Source organism: Nansenia antarctica (assembly GCF_963989245.1).
Source record: "Nansenia antarctica genome assembly, chromosome: 13".
NCBI classification, from domain to species: domain Eukaryota; kingdom Metazoa; phylum Chordata; class Actinopteri; order Argentiniformes; family Microstomatidae; genus Nansenia; species Nansenia antarctica.
In genome coordinates this window covers 26,725,043-26,740,042 of record NC_137683.1, presented here as the reverse complement: position 1 = coordinate 26,740,042, position 15,000 = coordinate 26,725,043, and the positions used below count along the sequence as shown (strand labels likewise).

General features: G+C 45.3%; 1 protein-coding gene across 1 annotated transcript in view; it reads right to left on the bottom strand.

The window, feature by feature from the left end:
* Nucleotides 1–15,000, bottom strand: part of pde5ab (phosphodiesterase 5A, cGMP-specific, b) — a gene marked incomplete at its 5' end in the record, with an annotated part of 49,102 nt that overhangs the window by 14,334 nt on the left and 19,768 nt on the right. The window contains 3 exons of the mRNA XM_080544526.1: nt 3,442–3,526; nt 3,706–3,814; nt 10,590–10,657. Coding sequence (XP_080400652.1) covers nt 3,442–3,526; nt 3,706–3,814; nt 10,590–10,657 — 262 coding nt within the window. The remainder of the gene's footprint in view (nt 1–3,441; nt 3,527–3,705; nt 3,815–10,589; nt 10,658–15,000) is intronic.

Below are 15,000 nucleotides of genomic sequence, written 5' to 3'. Positions count from 1 at the left end.
AAACCTAACACACGGACAGGTAGAGTTCTCCATAAGCACATCCAGACACGTCGCTGATACCTCATACTTCCAGATGCGAGACAAAAACTTCCCCCCTTCTCCCATTCCCTTCTTTCAACCATTTCCTCAGGCTGACCCTCTGCCACTAAACATACTACAACTGCGTGAGTAATAGTCCCATCAACGGTCTCCAGAATGAGCCACCTGCACCTCTCTCTCCTCCTCAGCCCGTGGCTGAATGAACACACACATACAAATCACGTCATCAACAACAACATATAAGGATGTTTGTTAGTCCCAGACGTTTGCACAGAGAATGTATGAGTTTGAATTTTTTATTAATTCCGAGGAAATAGGTGAGCGGATGGAAGACATTATTCTAATGGATTCAGCGTCTCAAAGCGTTTTTGGAGTGACTCTTCAGGGGTCTGAGGAGAGGCTGTTGTGTTGTGTTTGAGAGGAGGCTGTTGTGTTTGAGAGGAGGATGTCGTGTTGGAGGAGAGGCTGTTTTGTTTGATCGTAGGGGGACGTACAACACGGCGGCCGTCACGGCTGTATTCTAACGACGTCTGTTAATGACGCGAATGCTAATTATGCTAACGCAAACTAAAGGACATGAGAATGAATGAATGAAGACCACTTAGGAAATCAGGTCCTCTAGGTTTGAATTTTCGAATCCATTTGTTATTCATTATATTACCATTTAACTTTTCTTTTGCCTTGAAAGTGTCCAGTAGACTGTCTGTCCCAGACCCTCTGCGCTACACGGTCTCGATCTCTTTCCCCTCTCTCCCCTGATAGTATGTGATGTGACATGGTCTGGTCAATTGGTCCCCAAGTCGGCATCCGATTTAATGTTCAGACTTTTTTTTCTCGAAAAAACGAAAAGTAAAGAAATGTTAACACATTTCTGCGTTGTTGAAAATCAATGACACATCGCTAACTAACACACCTTGTTTTGTGAGCCTGCTAACAATGTAAAGTAGTGTTATAGTTAACTAGATAGCAGTGGGGATTACTCACCCAATCCATTGCAGTATTTTGGCTTGACTAGCGAGTTTGTGTGTCTCAACAACGTTGATATGTATTTCCGTGTTTCAAAAGAAAAGTTGGAACATTTTGATTGGTTGCCGACATGCGGACCAAAACACTAGAACGTGTCACATATTCTAAAACTGATCACATCTAAGTGGGCAACCGCCTGCCCTCTTCATCCCATCCCATCCCCTCCCCTCTTCTCAAATCCATTTCCAAAGACCTCCTTCCTTGCTTTACCGCCGTAATAAACGCCACAGGATCTGTCCTGGCTGCCTTCAAGATAGCCTGACCCAACTCGTGACCCGTCTACAAAACTGGTATCCCTTCCCTCCTTCTTATCTAAAACCCTTGAACGTGCTGTATCTAACCAACTGTCTCACTATCTCCTTCAGAACAACCTCCCTGACCCCCACCGACCCAGCTCTAAGGCTGGCCACTCTTTTTTTTTATTTTATTTTTTCTCTCAGATTTTATCCCCTTTTTCACCCAATTTGGTATCCAATTGAACCCAACCTAGCATCCAATTATCCCCTGCCTATTGCGTAGGATCCGCCGCACGACCCCGTGGCCGGCAGCCCCAGAGGAGATCGCCAGGCAGACTAGCTGACTGGCTCCTCGAGCCCGACACCGTTATTCCGGCACCCCGGGGGCGGTGTTGCGCGACGGATCCTTGTCCGGAAATAGTCCTATACCTCCCTTTGGGAGCGGCCGCTCAATATGCCGCTCCCTGTGTGCCCTGGCCATATCCGGGTCTGGCGAGACCGGGATTCGATCCCAGTCCCCGGTGGGCAGCTTGCACTAGTGGCTAGTGCTTAGACCGCTGCGCCACCGCGGGGCGTTAAGGCTGGCCACTCTATTGAGACTGCTCTGCTTGGTGTCACGGAGGCCCTCCACTCTGCTCCAGCTTCCTCCCTCTCCTCTGTTTCTCATTCTCCTGGACCTGTCTGCTGCCTTCGATAGCAGCAGAAATCCTAATTCAGACTGAAGCAATAACATGTTGAAGGGGTCGACCACTTTCAAAGGCACTTTAAAAACAAGAAAATTACATGTGACCTTTACATTACAAATGGTTTCCTAAATGTATCCTGTGTCAGGAGGCAAGATGAGATGGTTTTAGAATGACGTTTGGTTGATTTAAGTCATATACTATTAAAACACCAATACATTTCTCCAGCAAATATACTACAATGAGGCTTATCACTTGTTACTTCAACTAATGAACACTTTGACGTGCTTCTAGATTGTTATGAGTCCACCTGCTACTACAGTGCTGTCTTTAAATCCATCGTTTCTCAAGCCAGCAACATTACTATTAAACACAATTTTGTTTTTTTGTTTTTCATGTTGTTGTTGAAACATGGTTATGTTACAGAGGGGAAACATAGGGTTTATGTTTCAACATAATGTTTCAAAATAGATGACAACTCTATATCTCTCTCTGGGGTGATTTGGCTACTCAGCTTTCTCAATAACATAATGTTCTACCATTTTGAAACTCATAAAAAAGATGGGCTTAAAAACTAAAAACCTTTTAGATTTTCTAAGTAGTATTTTAAGAACAATTTCTGATAATTGTCCATGGGCCAGTTTCACAGACAAGGCTTAAGCCTAATCCTGGACTAAAAAGCATCTTCAATGGAGATTTTACATTGAAAGTGTGATTTAGTCCAGGACTAGGCTTAAGCCTTGTCTGTGAAACCGGCCCATAGTGTCTCAGGGTGGGGAGAGATGTACTTGGTGTGTACAGGGCCAGGCAGCATCACTCTCACATCCCACTTTGTCCTCTGAGTAACCTCAACCACAACCTGACCAGTATAGTTATGAACTGAAACAACCCTTATTTTTATTTTGACTTTATTACGTATACTACTTTGTATAATGTACTATAATGTGGCTCTAAAGATTATCCTACAAGATTATCCTGTGGTGTGAGGTGTGTTAAGAGTCAATTTCTCCCAACAATCAGCTCGGAAAATGGTCGGGGCCGACGATCGTAAACATTAAACGTGTTCAATATTCACGAGCAAAAGTGTTGTTGTGTGTGGTCAAAACTGACAACTCCCGAGTCACTGACTCCATGGATTGTGACGTGGAATGGAATGTAGCCAATCAAGAAGCAAGCTGACTGACGCGCCTTCTTCTTTTCGTTCTTCAGCACTTTATTTGCCCGGTCGCACATGGCTGCCTCGTACAGGTCAGTCAGGGTACTACTACCCTGATCACGCAAGATTTCTGGCTTGAAAACCGGCCCATCATAAGTATCATACATTCTCAAAATTACCAGTTCGGCAAAGCTTTTGAAACTTTTGGTGTTCCATACACAGTTCCTGCCTGCCTAGTAGAAGACACCATCACAATGTCAAGTGAAAAGAAAGAGAAGAAAGCAACACGACATATCCATACCTATGACTTTATCCTTCTTCCCGTTCCTGATGGGTGTGCAGAGTAAACTCTTGATCTGGTTGCTGGGGTGGTCCTGGTGTTCACTCTGTACGGACATGGGAAAGACACAAGAAAATACTACCAGAGAATCCCCAAAACACGTGGACATGAATGGGAGGGAGGTCCTTCTAACAGTGTTACTGACCGTGTGTGTGTGTGTGTGTGTGTGTGTGTGTGTGTGTGTGTGTGCGTGTGTGTGTGTGTGTGTGTGTGTGTGTTACTGACCGTCCAGGGGAAGCGTTGGTCTTTGTTGACGTCGGAGATGTTGAGGGGCTCCATGGTGTTCTTAACATACTGGCCGTACATGTAGTTGATCTGACTCACGTCACACTCCCTGGAGGGAGAGAGAGAACACACGACGAGACCACAGATTAACACTAGAACAGCCAGGAGCTGTGAGTAAAAACAACTTTTATATCTTTGCACTCATTCAAATTTCAGGACCCTCCTTTCATGACTTTTCCCACATATGTGCGTTCTACCACCCAGTATCCTTACATTTTCATAAAAATCATATCAGGATAAGCTCGTATAAAGCTATTTTGCAGTTTTTCTGTGTAGGAGGAAGCAGGCTAATTTACAAGCGGCCAACTAGTGGTCATTGTGTGTAAATAGCAGCTTAGCATTGTAAAGAGGGGCCCCTGAGGCGGCTCTTAGGTAAAACGTCATGACTGTTCTAGTGAAAAAGCAGATTTAGATGAACTGGCATTTTCTGTGTGAACCCCAAATAATGTATTTCCCCTAAAAGAGATGAATAAAGTTGTATTGTAGTGGTGTATTGGTGGTCCTCTGTGGCTCAGTTGGTAGAGCAGGCGCTGACAACGCTTAGGTTGTGGGTTCGATTCCCGTTGGGAACATAATATACTGAAAATGTATGCGCTCACTGCAATGTAAGTCGCTTTGGATAAAAGCGTCAGCTAAATGGCATATATGTATTACATATCGTATTATATTGTATGGTATAGTCTTGTATACATAGATACACATTGGGGGATACGCTTGTGGCAGGACATTCTCTTTTCTTTCACTCTGTCCTGCTGGCAGGAGAATGACAACCTGCCAACGCTGCTCCTGATAGGGTGAAGCAGAAATAAGACCTGACTTAAACACTAAAACAGCTGTGTGCCTCAGAGACTGGAGACAGGCCAGGGTGTTGAAGGCTCCATAACGGGAGCTTAGGACATTTTTCGCTGCAGGACATTTGCATAGCTAACAAAGTCAGATAGTCTTACTCAATAAGCCCATTCCTACCTCTGTACATCACATGGCTACGTACGTATATGCTGCACAGAATAATGTCCTTCTACATACTTCAAGGTGTTCAAGGTGGCGATGGTTCTTTGTTTATGTGTGTGTATATGTGTGCGTGTGTATATGTGTGTGTGTGCGTATGTGTGTGCGTGCCTATGAGCTCATTTGCTTGTGTGGGTGTGTGTTGAGAGTCCCAGGTCAGCAGTCAATGCAGGACTCGATTTTGACACTGCCGTTTTAGCGGAGAACACAAAGTTAAACAGAGATGGTTATCTAAAAGGCTGCTTGGGTAACCCTGAAACGAGTCATTTTAAGCTAACGGCTACACGGCTAACGGATACACTGTCAGGGTGAGATAAAACTCTTAGCTTAGTAGCTAGTAGCTAGTAGATTATTGAGGTGTGTTAATCAAACAAAAATGATTGTGCCCGACTGAACTTGTAAGAATTCAGGATACATTCAGGATGTTCCTTTTCCCAGTGACACGACAATGCCGTTTTGGAATCCAGTGCCTGAGTTTAACGTCATAAAAAATAGAAAACGTTTAACGTCATTACAACAACAACAACAACAAAAACTGCAGTTCACAGAGAGTCAGAGCTATAACATCCTGTCCTTCACACAGAGAGTCAGAGCTATAACATCCTGTCCTTCACACAGAGAGTCAGAGCTATAACATCCTGTCCTTCACAGAGAGAGTCAGAGCTATAACATCCTGTCCTTCACACAGTCAGAGCTATAACATCCTGTCCTTCACACAGAGAGTCAGAGCTATAACATCCTGTCCTTCACACAGAGAGTCAGAGCTATAACATCCAGTCCTTCACACAGAGAGTCAGAGCTATAACATCCTGTCCTTCACACAGAGAGTCAGAGCTATAACATCCTGTCCTTCACACACAGAGTCAGAGCTATAACATCCTGTCCTTCACACAGAGAGTCAGAGCTATAACATCCTGTCCTTCACACAGAGAGTCAGAGCTATAACATTCTGCTGTCCTTCACACAGAGAGTCAGAGCTATAACATCCTGCCCTTCACACAGAGAGTCAGAGCTATAACATCCTGTCCTTCACAGAGAGTCAGAGCTATAACATCCTGTCCTTCACACACAGAGTCAGAGCTATAACATCCTGCCGTTCACACAGAGAGTCAGAGCTATAACATCCTGTCCTTCACACAGAGAGTCAGAGCTATAACATCCTGTCCTTCACACACAGAGTCAGAGCTATAACATCCTGTCCTTCACACAGAGTCAGAGCTATAACATCCTGCCCTTCACACACAGAGTCAGAGCTATAACATCCTGTCCTTCACACAGAGAGTCAGAGCTATAACATCCTGCCCTTCACACAGAGAGTCAGAGCTATAACATCCTGTCCTTCACACAGAGAGTCAGAGCTATAACATCCTGTCCTTCACACAGAGTCAGAGCTATAACATCATGCCCTTCACACAGAGTCAGAGCTATAACATCCTGCCCCTCACACACAGAGTCAGAGCTATAACATCCTGTCCTTCACACAGAGAGTCAGAGCTATAACATCCTGTCCTTCACACAGAGAGTCAGAGCTATAACATCCTGTCCTTCACACAGAGAGTCAGAGCTCTAACATCCTGCCCTTCACACAGAGAGTCAGAGCTATAACATCCTGTCCTTCACACACAGAGAGTCAGATTGGCTGCGCAAGAAGTGAACAGCTCGTGTGGCGTTGATGAGGCGACTGGTTGGCTCGGGCTGGGGCGCCGGCGCAAGGACCTTGCGCACGGCAGCCCTAGCCTTCGTTTATTCAACTAGTGAATACTGCGCCCCAGTATGGTGTCGCAGTGCCCACACCCGCCTCATCGACTCGCCTATAAACGAAGCCTTGCGCATTGTGACAGGATGCTTGCGTCCTACCCCCGTGGACAACCTTCCCATCCTAGCAGGCATCCAGCCCGCAGGCCTCCGCCGCATGGGAGCCACAGCACGTCTCGCCTGCCGGGCCGTGGAGCTTAATAACCATCTGCTCCATGATAGGCTCACTATAACAGCGGAGCCCTCCCGGCGTCTCAAGTCGAGACACCCATTTGTGCCTGCCGCACAGGATCTCAGGCAGCAATGCAGAGATCTCAACATCAGTGCGGCAGGATGGGCGGATTATATGTGGCGCGCGGAGTGGGAGGCTAACACCTCCAAACTCCGCGACCACATCCCAGTCGCCGGCGCTGAGCCCCTCGGGATGGACTTGCCAAGGCTATCCTGGGTGAGGCTCAATCGTCTCCGGACCGGCGTCGGGCGTTTCCGCTCATCAATGCACAGATGGGGCTTGGCCCCAAATGCGTCGTGCGAGTGTGGCGCAGAGGACCAAACCGCAGACCATATTATCCTGGATTGCCCGGTGTACCACCCACCCAACGGGATGCATGGTCTGTCGGTATTAGATGACGAGACGATGACGTGGCTTCTGGAGGGGTGTCCAGAAATATAGCCCGGGTGAGTCCCTCAACCAGGTCTCGGGGTGGTAAAAGGGTAGCCCCTCGGCCCCGAGCCTGGTGGAGTGGAGAGGAAAAACAACTACCCATACGCCGAAGAAGAAGAGAGTCAGAGCTATAACATCCTGTCCTTCACACAGAGAGTCAGAGCTATAACATCCTGTCCTTCACAGAGAGTCAGAGCTATAACATCCTGTCCTTCACACAGAAAGTCAGAGCTATAACATCCTGTCCTTCACACAGAGAGTCAGAGCTATAACATCCTGTCCTTCACACAGAGTCAGAGCTATAACATCCTGTCCTTCACACACAGAGTCAGAGCTATAACATCCTGCCCTTCACACAGAGAGTCAGAGCTATAACATCCTGCCCTTCACACAGAGAGTCAGAGCTATAACATCCTGCCCTTCACACAGAGAGTCAGAGCTATAACATCCTGCCCTTCACACAGAGAGTCAGAGCTATAACATCCTGTCCTTCACACACAGAGTCAGAGCTATAACATCCTGTCCTTCACACAGAGAGTCAGAGCTATAACATCCTGTCCTTCACACAGAGAGTCAGAGCTATAACATCCTGCCCTTCACACAGAGAGTCACAGCTATAACATCCTGTCCTTCACACAGAGAGTCAGAGCTATAACATCCTGTCCTTCACACAGAGAGTCAGAGCTATAACATCCTGCCCTTCACACAGAGAGTCAGAGCTATAACATCCTGTCCTTCACACAGAGAGTCAGAGCTATAACATCCTGTCCTTCACACAGAGAGTCAGAGCTATAACATCCTGTCCATCACACAGAGAGTCAGAGCTATAACATCCTGCCCTTCACACAGAGTCAGAGCTATAACATCCTGCCCTTCACACAGAGAGTCAGAGCTATAACATCCTGCCCTTCACACAGAGTCAGAGCTATAACATCCTGCCCTTCACACAGAGTCAGAGCTATAACATCCTGCCGTCCGACCCCTCCATACGGCCCCGCAGGGTCTCTCGTTCGTGACAAACGACAGCCCCTTCACCCAGAAGTGCTCCTCTGTACACAGAGCGGCCTAGTTAGGCCATTACCATACGTAAACAGAGGAGAAAGCGTTCGTCTGCGAGGAGCCAGAATGTAAAAGTATGAGCCACCGTGACAGGAACGCCGACGACATCTGCTTCCTTTCACTCCTGTCCCGCCACGTTTCGGTTTCTGTTGCTCTCTCTCTCTCTATCCTGTGTTTCTTCTTCCTCTCGTTCTCGCCCTCTGTCTGTCTCGCACATACCCTATCACCCCCCCCCCTCTCTCGTATACACAAACTACACACGCGTGCGATATTGTCTTCCTTTCCCTTGTCGCCCACACTCGCAAACACAGACAGAAACACACACACAGACAGAAACACACAAACACTCGCAAACACACACACACACAAACAAACAAACACATGCACACACACACACACACTCGCAAACACACACATAAACAAACAAACACACACACACACACACACACACACACACTTGCAAACACACACACACACACACACACACACACACACACACACACACACAGGAGAGAACAGATCATCCTCTGCACCAGGCCTGGTATTCAGCTACCCAACACATTCACATTAAAGGATTATTCCTTTTTCCTGGCAAAAGATGAGCAGCCAATCTCTCTCACTCTCCCCATCTCTCATCCTTCTTCTCATTCCCCCTGTCTTATTCTACCTCATCCCCCCCCCCCGCCCCCCCCCAAGCCGAGATGTTGGTCGAGCATCGGAAGAATCTGTAATGTAGGAAACACAGGGATCCTGTGTGGTCCGACCTCAGGAGGAATGCAAACCCATGACCTTCCACATGATAGAGATCGATAGACCAGAAATGATGGCCAGAGTCTTTTCCATGTATTCATCAACCATTATCTGGAATAATCAAATCATTACTCAAACAGCTTTCTTCCTTCAGTGACATTCTTTCTTCTTAGAAGGAAGAGCGGTTTAGATAAATAGAACCCATTTGCGTTTCGGCGAAAGCGAGTTCAACTGAGTCCACCGCGGTCACTGTAAGCCATGGAGAGGAGAGGAAACCTTTCTGAGGGGAGTACCGTCGTTAGAACCAGAACCAGAATCAGAATTGTTTTATTTGGCCTATTTGCACATACAGGAAACTGACTTGGTGAGGTTGGTGCACCAAGCTCTGATGTGCTCTGATAGGCTCCCCAAACTGCCACTCGTGACTTGCCCCTCCCCCACGGATCTCCCAATGTACAATCATATTTTTTATTATTATTATTATTAATAATAATATTCTTATCATTAATATTATTTGTATTATTATTGTTGTTGTTGTTGTTGTTGTTATTATTATTATTATTATTAATCATAATAACAATAATAATAAGTATAATAATATTATGAATACTACTACTACTGTACTACTAATCATAATATCAGTAATAATAATAACAAAATCAATAATAATAATAATCATGTATTTCTCCTATTGAACTCTGAGGAACGGCGTATTGAAGACATGAAGCGTTGCCATGCCAACCGAGTGCAACTAAAACAGCTGTCAGGTCCTATAAGAGCACTCCGCTCTCGCCCGAGAACCTGGCCCCCGAGATCAAAACAGCGGTGGACGTGCGTGGCATGTGACTGTTAGAACCTGCTAGTCTCACCAAAAACCTGCTTATCCAAGAACAACCAAACCCCAAACCTGCCTTCACCGTGATTAGGGTTCGTCTAAAGAGGTCGTGATTGAGGATCTGTGAAATAGACCGTGAGAGGGTTTTCTTAGATCAGGCCAAAGCCGTGTCTAATGAGAATATGATGTTAAACCCCCTGATCGAATGCTTGTAGCTATTGGCAGGGGGGGGCGAGAGCTCTGTGTTCTTCAAAGGAGATCCCTGAGGCGCTTATATCAACACTGTCAGAAATAGAGGAGAGGGCTTCACTAAAACATCACAGCTCTGACGGCTGAGGGATGGATAGTGGTCTCCCCTGCCACCCCCCCTACACACACACACACACACTCTCCTCTCTCTCTCTCTCTCTCTCTGTCTCCCTCTCTCCCTCTCTCTCCCTCTCCCTCTCTCCCCCCCTCTCCCTCTCCCTCTCTCTCTCCCTCTCTCTATCTCCCTCCCTCTCTCTCTCTCTCCCTCTCTCTCTCCCCCTCTCTCTCTCCCTCTCTCTCTCCCTCCCCCCTCTCTCCCTCCCTCTCCCTCTCCCTCCCTCCTCTCTCTCTCTCTCTCTCCCTCCCTCCCTCCCTCCACATACCAATTTTTGGGGGTTGAAACTTGAGGAATTATTCTGAGGTAAGTTCGGCCCAATAACAACGTGTGGATGGATGGATGGATGGATGGATGTCGTACATTTGGGATGAAGGTTCTCTCCTTACCTTTTAGGCCCGTCCAGCGGCTCGCCGAGCTCCTCGTATTCCATGTGAAACACACTGGAGAAGGAGTTCTGTAACACAGAGACCACAGCGGTTATTTACCTTACGGCAGCCGTGTACTGACTGGTGGTGGGTAGCGGAGGAGGCAGGACATGCCAGTGGGCGCCGTGTGGCTGTCCTAATGCTATTAGTCTCCGGTGACAGCACACACTAACTCAGCACAGACCGGTAGCGTAGCGTAGACCTCCCGCTTGGCTTGAGAGAGACGGGAGGGGGGTGAGTTAGCCCTTGTGAAGCTGTACGCCCTATAGTTTGGAGAGAGTGGGTGTCTTGTCACTTGAGGTGTGTGTGTGTGTGAGGGCGTATGAGGTAAAGAAGAAGAAGAAGAAGAAGAAGAAGACGAAGAAGAAGAAGATGAAGAAGAAGGAGAAGAAGAAGAAGAAGACGAAGAAGAAGAAGAAGAAGAAGAAGAAGAAGAAGAAGAACCTCCCCTCCAGTCACTAGCTCACGTACGCCTCTCTCCTGGGCCAGGGATCGAACCAGCGACCTACGTACCTCTCTAACCTCTAGGCTTACCTGCTGCCCCTAAAGGTACGTGTGTATATACTGTAAGTGTGAGTTTTGTGGACACAAATCAGGTCCCCAACCCAACTGCCATAAATTACCGTCATTACCGTGACGATGGCAATAAGCGAACAACCGCAAAACCCATACAACCTCGAAAAAAAACACAAGAGAGGTTGATGCATTACTCACCAAACCTGCCAGAAACATTCCAGGACTCACGGTTACCCCCTTATAGGGTCTTGTTTTTCAAACCTTGCGCTCCCCTCCGTAAAGTATACTTTTTCCATTTTTTAAGAGTCTTGGGGAGGGAGGTTGAGAGACAGGATGTTTCAGGCTCCGGAGTGTGTCATCCAAGCGAGGGGTTTGAGGAGGAAAAGCCTTAAGTTTTTACTTTGGAAAAAATCACACCAGCTTCACTTTAATCCTGAATGTCATTTGTAAAAACTTGATCTATCTCGAGTTAAGTCTATGTCGGCTCTTCTCCTAAACAAAAAGGTAAATTAATCAGATATAAAACCATGGAGAATCAACCCGTGTAAGCAGTAATAGTGCTTTCTGCTTTGATTTGATAGCATTGGCAGGGGAGATGGTTAACAAGACGTGTCACGTCTGTGATTGTTTCGTTTGAGAAATGATTTCGAGGTTCTTGAAGAACTTCCTGTCTGATAGATGAAGCACATTTCCCCCTGGTCTGAACTTTCGCTGTTACATCACAATCTCATAGTAACAAAACAGCAACGACAGGAGACCACATCGGAGCGAGACGGAGAGAGAGAATACCAGTCGGCTTAGCAACCCTTTGGGAGGTTGTAGAGAGGAATACACATTGATCCCACCCAGGGGCGCCGCTAGAGATTCTGGGCCCCATGACAGAATATAATTTTGGGCCCCCCCACCTAAACCACCCATCAACCTAAACCCAGTTGAAGTTGATGAACTATTGATGCACTGCAAGAAATCCAATGATGGACGTCTTTTGTAAATGTAATTTAAAATTACAGTTAATACAGGAATCAACAATTCAGCAAAGAAATCTCAACATTCTTTAACTTATTAAATTAAGACTTGAACAACACAAGGACAAAAGTATAATTAAATGAAGATTGGAACCCAATTATAAAAGTATAAATCACACAAAAAGTAAAAAATATAATTGTAATGGGGTGGTATTGTGTCTAAATAAATGTAGATCTTGTAAAGATCAGTTGGCCATAATACTGTCAGGATTAGATCAATGAAGAATTACAGCAGAGAGATATTTACTGACTCAGCATTGCTTGTTTCACACAAAGACAAACGTGTCTTATACAAGAGGGAGCAACACAGACATGGTGCCAGCGAAATTGAATGTCAAATGGGAAGATTTTTATTTTTACACTGCGGCAGTACTGTGGAATAGTATACCTGGAGAGCTAAAAACTATATCTAGCCTAATGCACAACGATTCAAGATAGGAGTAAAGAGATCAAATCAAATCAAAGCTAAACGCTGGGCCTTCTTAGTAGCAACATCTTTAATAAGATCCTTGAAATCTAGTGATGAAGCCAACTTGCTGTGCTGCTGTCATTGTCCTTTGTTACTTCTTGCTCTTCTTCTTCTGCCTCTTTACCTCTGCTCTCCTCTCTGGCTGCCTTGCTTGAAGAGGGCCCTGGCATGGAGTATCCATAGGTACATAATTCATAATATGTCCTATAATAGTATTAACATAATAATACATACATTACACCAGATTAGCTAACTTAGATGTTATCTAGCTAGCTAACAATATTATTAAGATGCCAGTGGTCAATGTTATTGCAATTACTGGAAGAACTATTAACTAAATATGAATATTAGCTAAAGTTGTATTCAATGCTTGCATGGTAATGCAGCATACATTAAAATATTCAAAATATGTTTGTTAACCCCAAACTCCTACTGCTCACCTCCTTCTCCTTCAACTGGGAGGTGGGTTGAGGGAAGGAGTCCTGATCCTGAAACTGCATCTGTGCATGACGTGATTAGCATGTAACATTATACTAGTTAGCTAGCTAGCTATAGCAAGAGTGCATAGCGGCTGGATACAAATTCACTGAGCTCTAATAACCTATATTTGGACCAAAATTGCACTCATCTCATACATTTAACTGAAATTATACTGACAGTGCACTGTAAGTTAACTTTACTTGAAGTTAATGTTAATTAGCTATAGCGAGCTAACTAGATCATCCACGCAGTGATTAGATCACTAAACCACTGTTGTCTAGATAGATAGCCTACATGTTATGGGCCCCAAAAGAAGGTCTGTGAATGAATACCCTTCTTCTTCTTTTTTTTTTACTTTGTGACTAGCTGTCGCCCTTTTTTGTCACTCTCCTCGTTCTTTACTTTTACTTTTCTCTTTTGAGACCCTGACTTTGGCTTTGCCTTTCACGACATCGTCTCTCTCCTTGTCAGAATATTTGCGGTAACGTTCCTCTAGTCTAGTCTAGCAGCTCGCGCACGGTGGACTGAACCATGCAATGAATAAATAGAGGGGTAAATAATAAGGCTTAATTTTGTTAAACATAGAGAAACAAAACTCCAGTTTTGTTTTAATACATAGAATTATAATTTGAATTCGGCTACATTAACGTCCTTATGATAATAATAATAATATTATTTATAAATATAATATATTTTTAAAAAAAGATTCTCATGGGCCCCTGTCAGTGCTGGGCCCTTAGAATCGTCCTAACTTACCACCCCCTTAGCGGCGCCCCTGATCCCACCCAATGGTATTTGCTGGGTGGGATTCTGGCCAGTTCCAGACCTAGAAGACAACACTTAAGATTTATCCGCCTTAAGAGGAAAGTTTAACAACAGGAGACTGCTTGGGGAGGACATGGCAGACTTCCCGTCGTCGAAAACAAATGTCTACCCCGCTATGTCTGACCCCCTATCAAAGACCACGCGTACGCACCCACGCAGACACACACACACTCACACAGATCTACGAGATGGCAGAGAGAGCCGCAGACAAACAATAGGTCATAAACTGAGAGACATTTAGTTCAGCCATTTACAACGAGTCGTCCCAGTGGAGCCTATGAGGTCATGAAGGCATGCCCATGTTGTTGTTAACAAAGTTTAGGAGCTACCACCAACAACAACAACAACAGCTCAATATGTGTACAAATAGCTTTTTCGTTTATTAGGCATACCTTGTAGATTGATGCCGAGTTACACTGTAAGCACGCACGCACGCACACATACACATACACACATACACATACACACACACACACATACACACACACACACACACACACACACATACATACATTCACACACACACATTCACACACACACATACACACACACACACACACACACACACACACACACACACACACACACACACTCAGACATAGGAGAGAGAAAGCACAGAGTAGACAGATAATGATAGAAAATAAGCGACTGAATGCTTTTCGACCACTTTCCTAACACAGTGTGTAGGTGGAAACAGCCTCTGTCTGACAGAGACACAGGACGAGTGAAACCTCAATCATAAAAGCGGAGGACAGAAAGAAAGAGAGGGATGATAAAATGCGGAAAGCATTATCCTGTTTAAAGGAGTACGTAGATTCTCAGTAGACAGCGCCTGTATTTTGTTTTTGAAGTCTGACAGATTTAACGTGCAGTATGTCGTGAGCTTAGAATGACAAGGTTCTATCTCCGTTTAGGGTAGTTCAGAGATATTGAGCGTCAAAGTTTTTACATTCCATTATGTTTTGTGAGATGGAACCTTTGTATTTTATTAATTACTCAAAAATGTCAACATTTAAAAATAACACCACACAGGCGTTAATAAACACCTAATGGATCA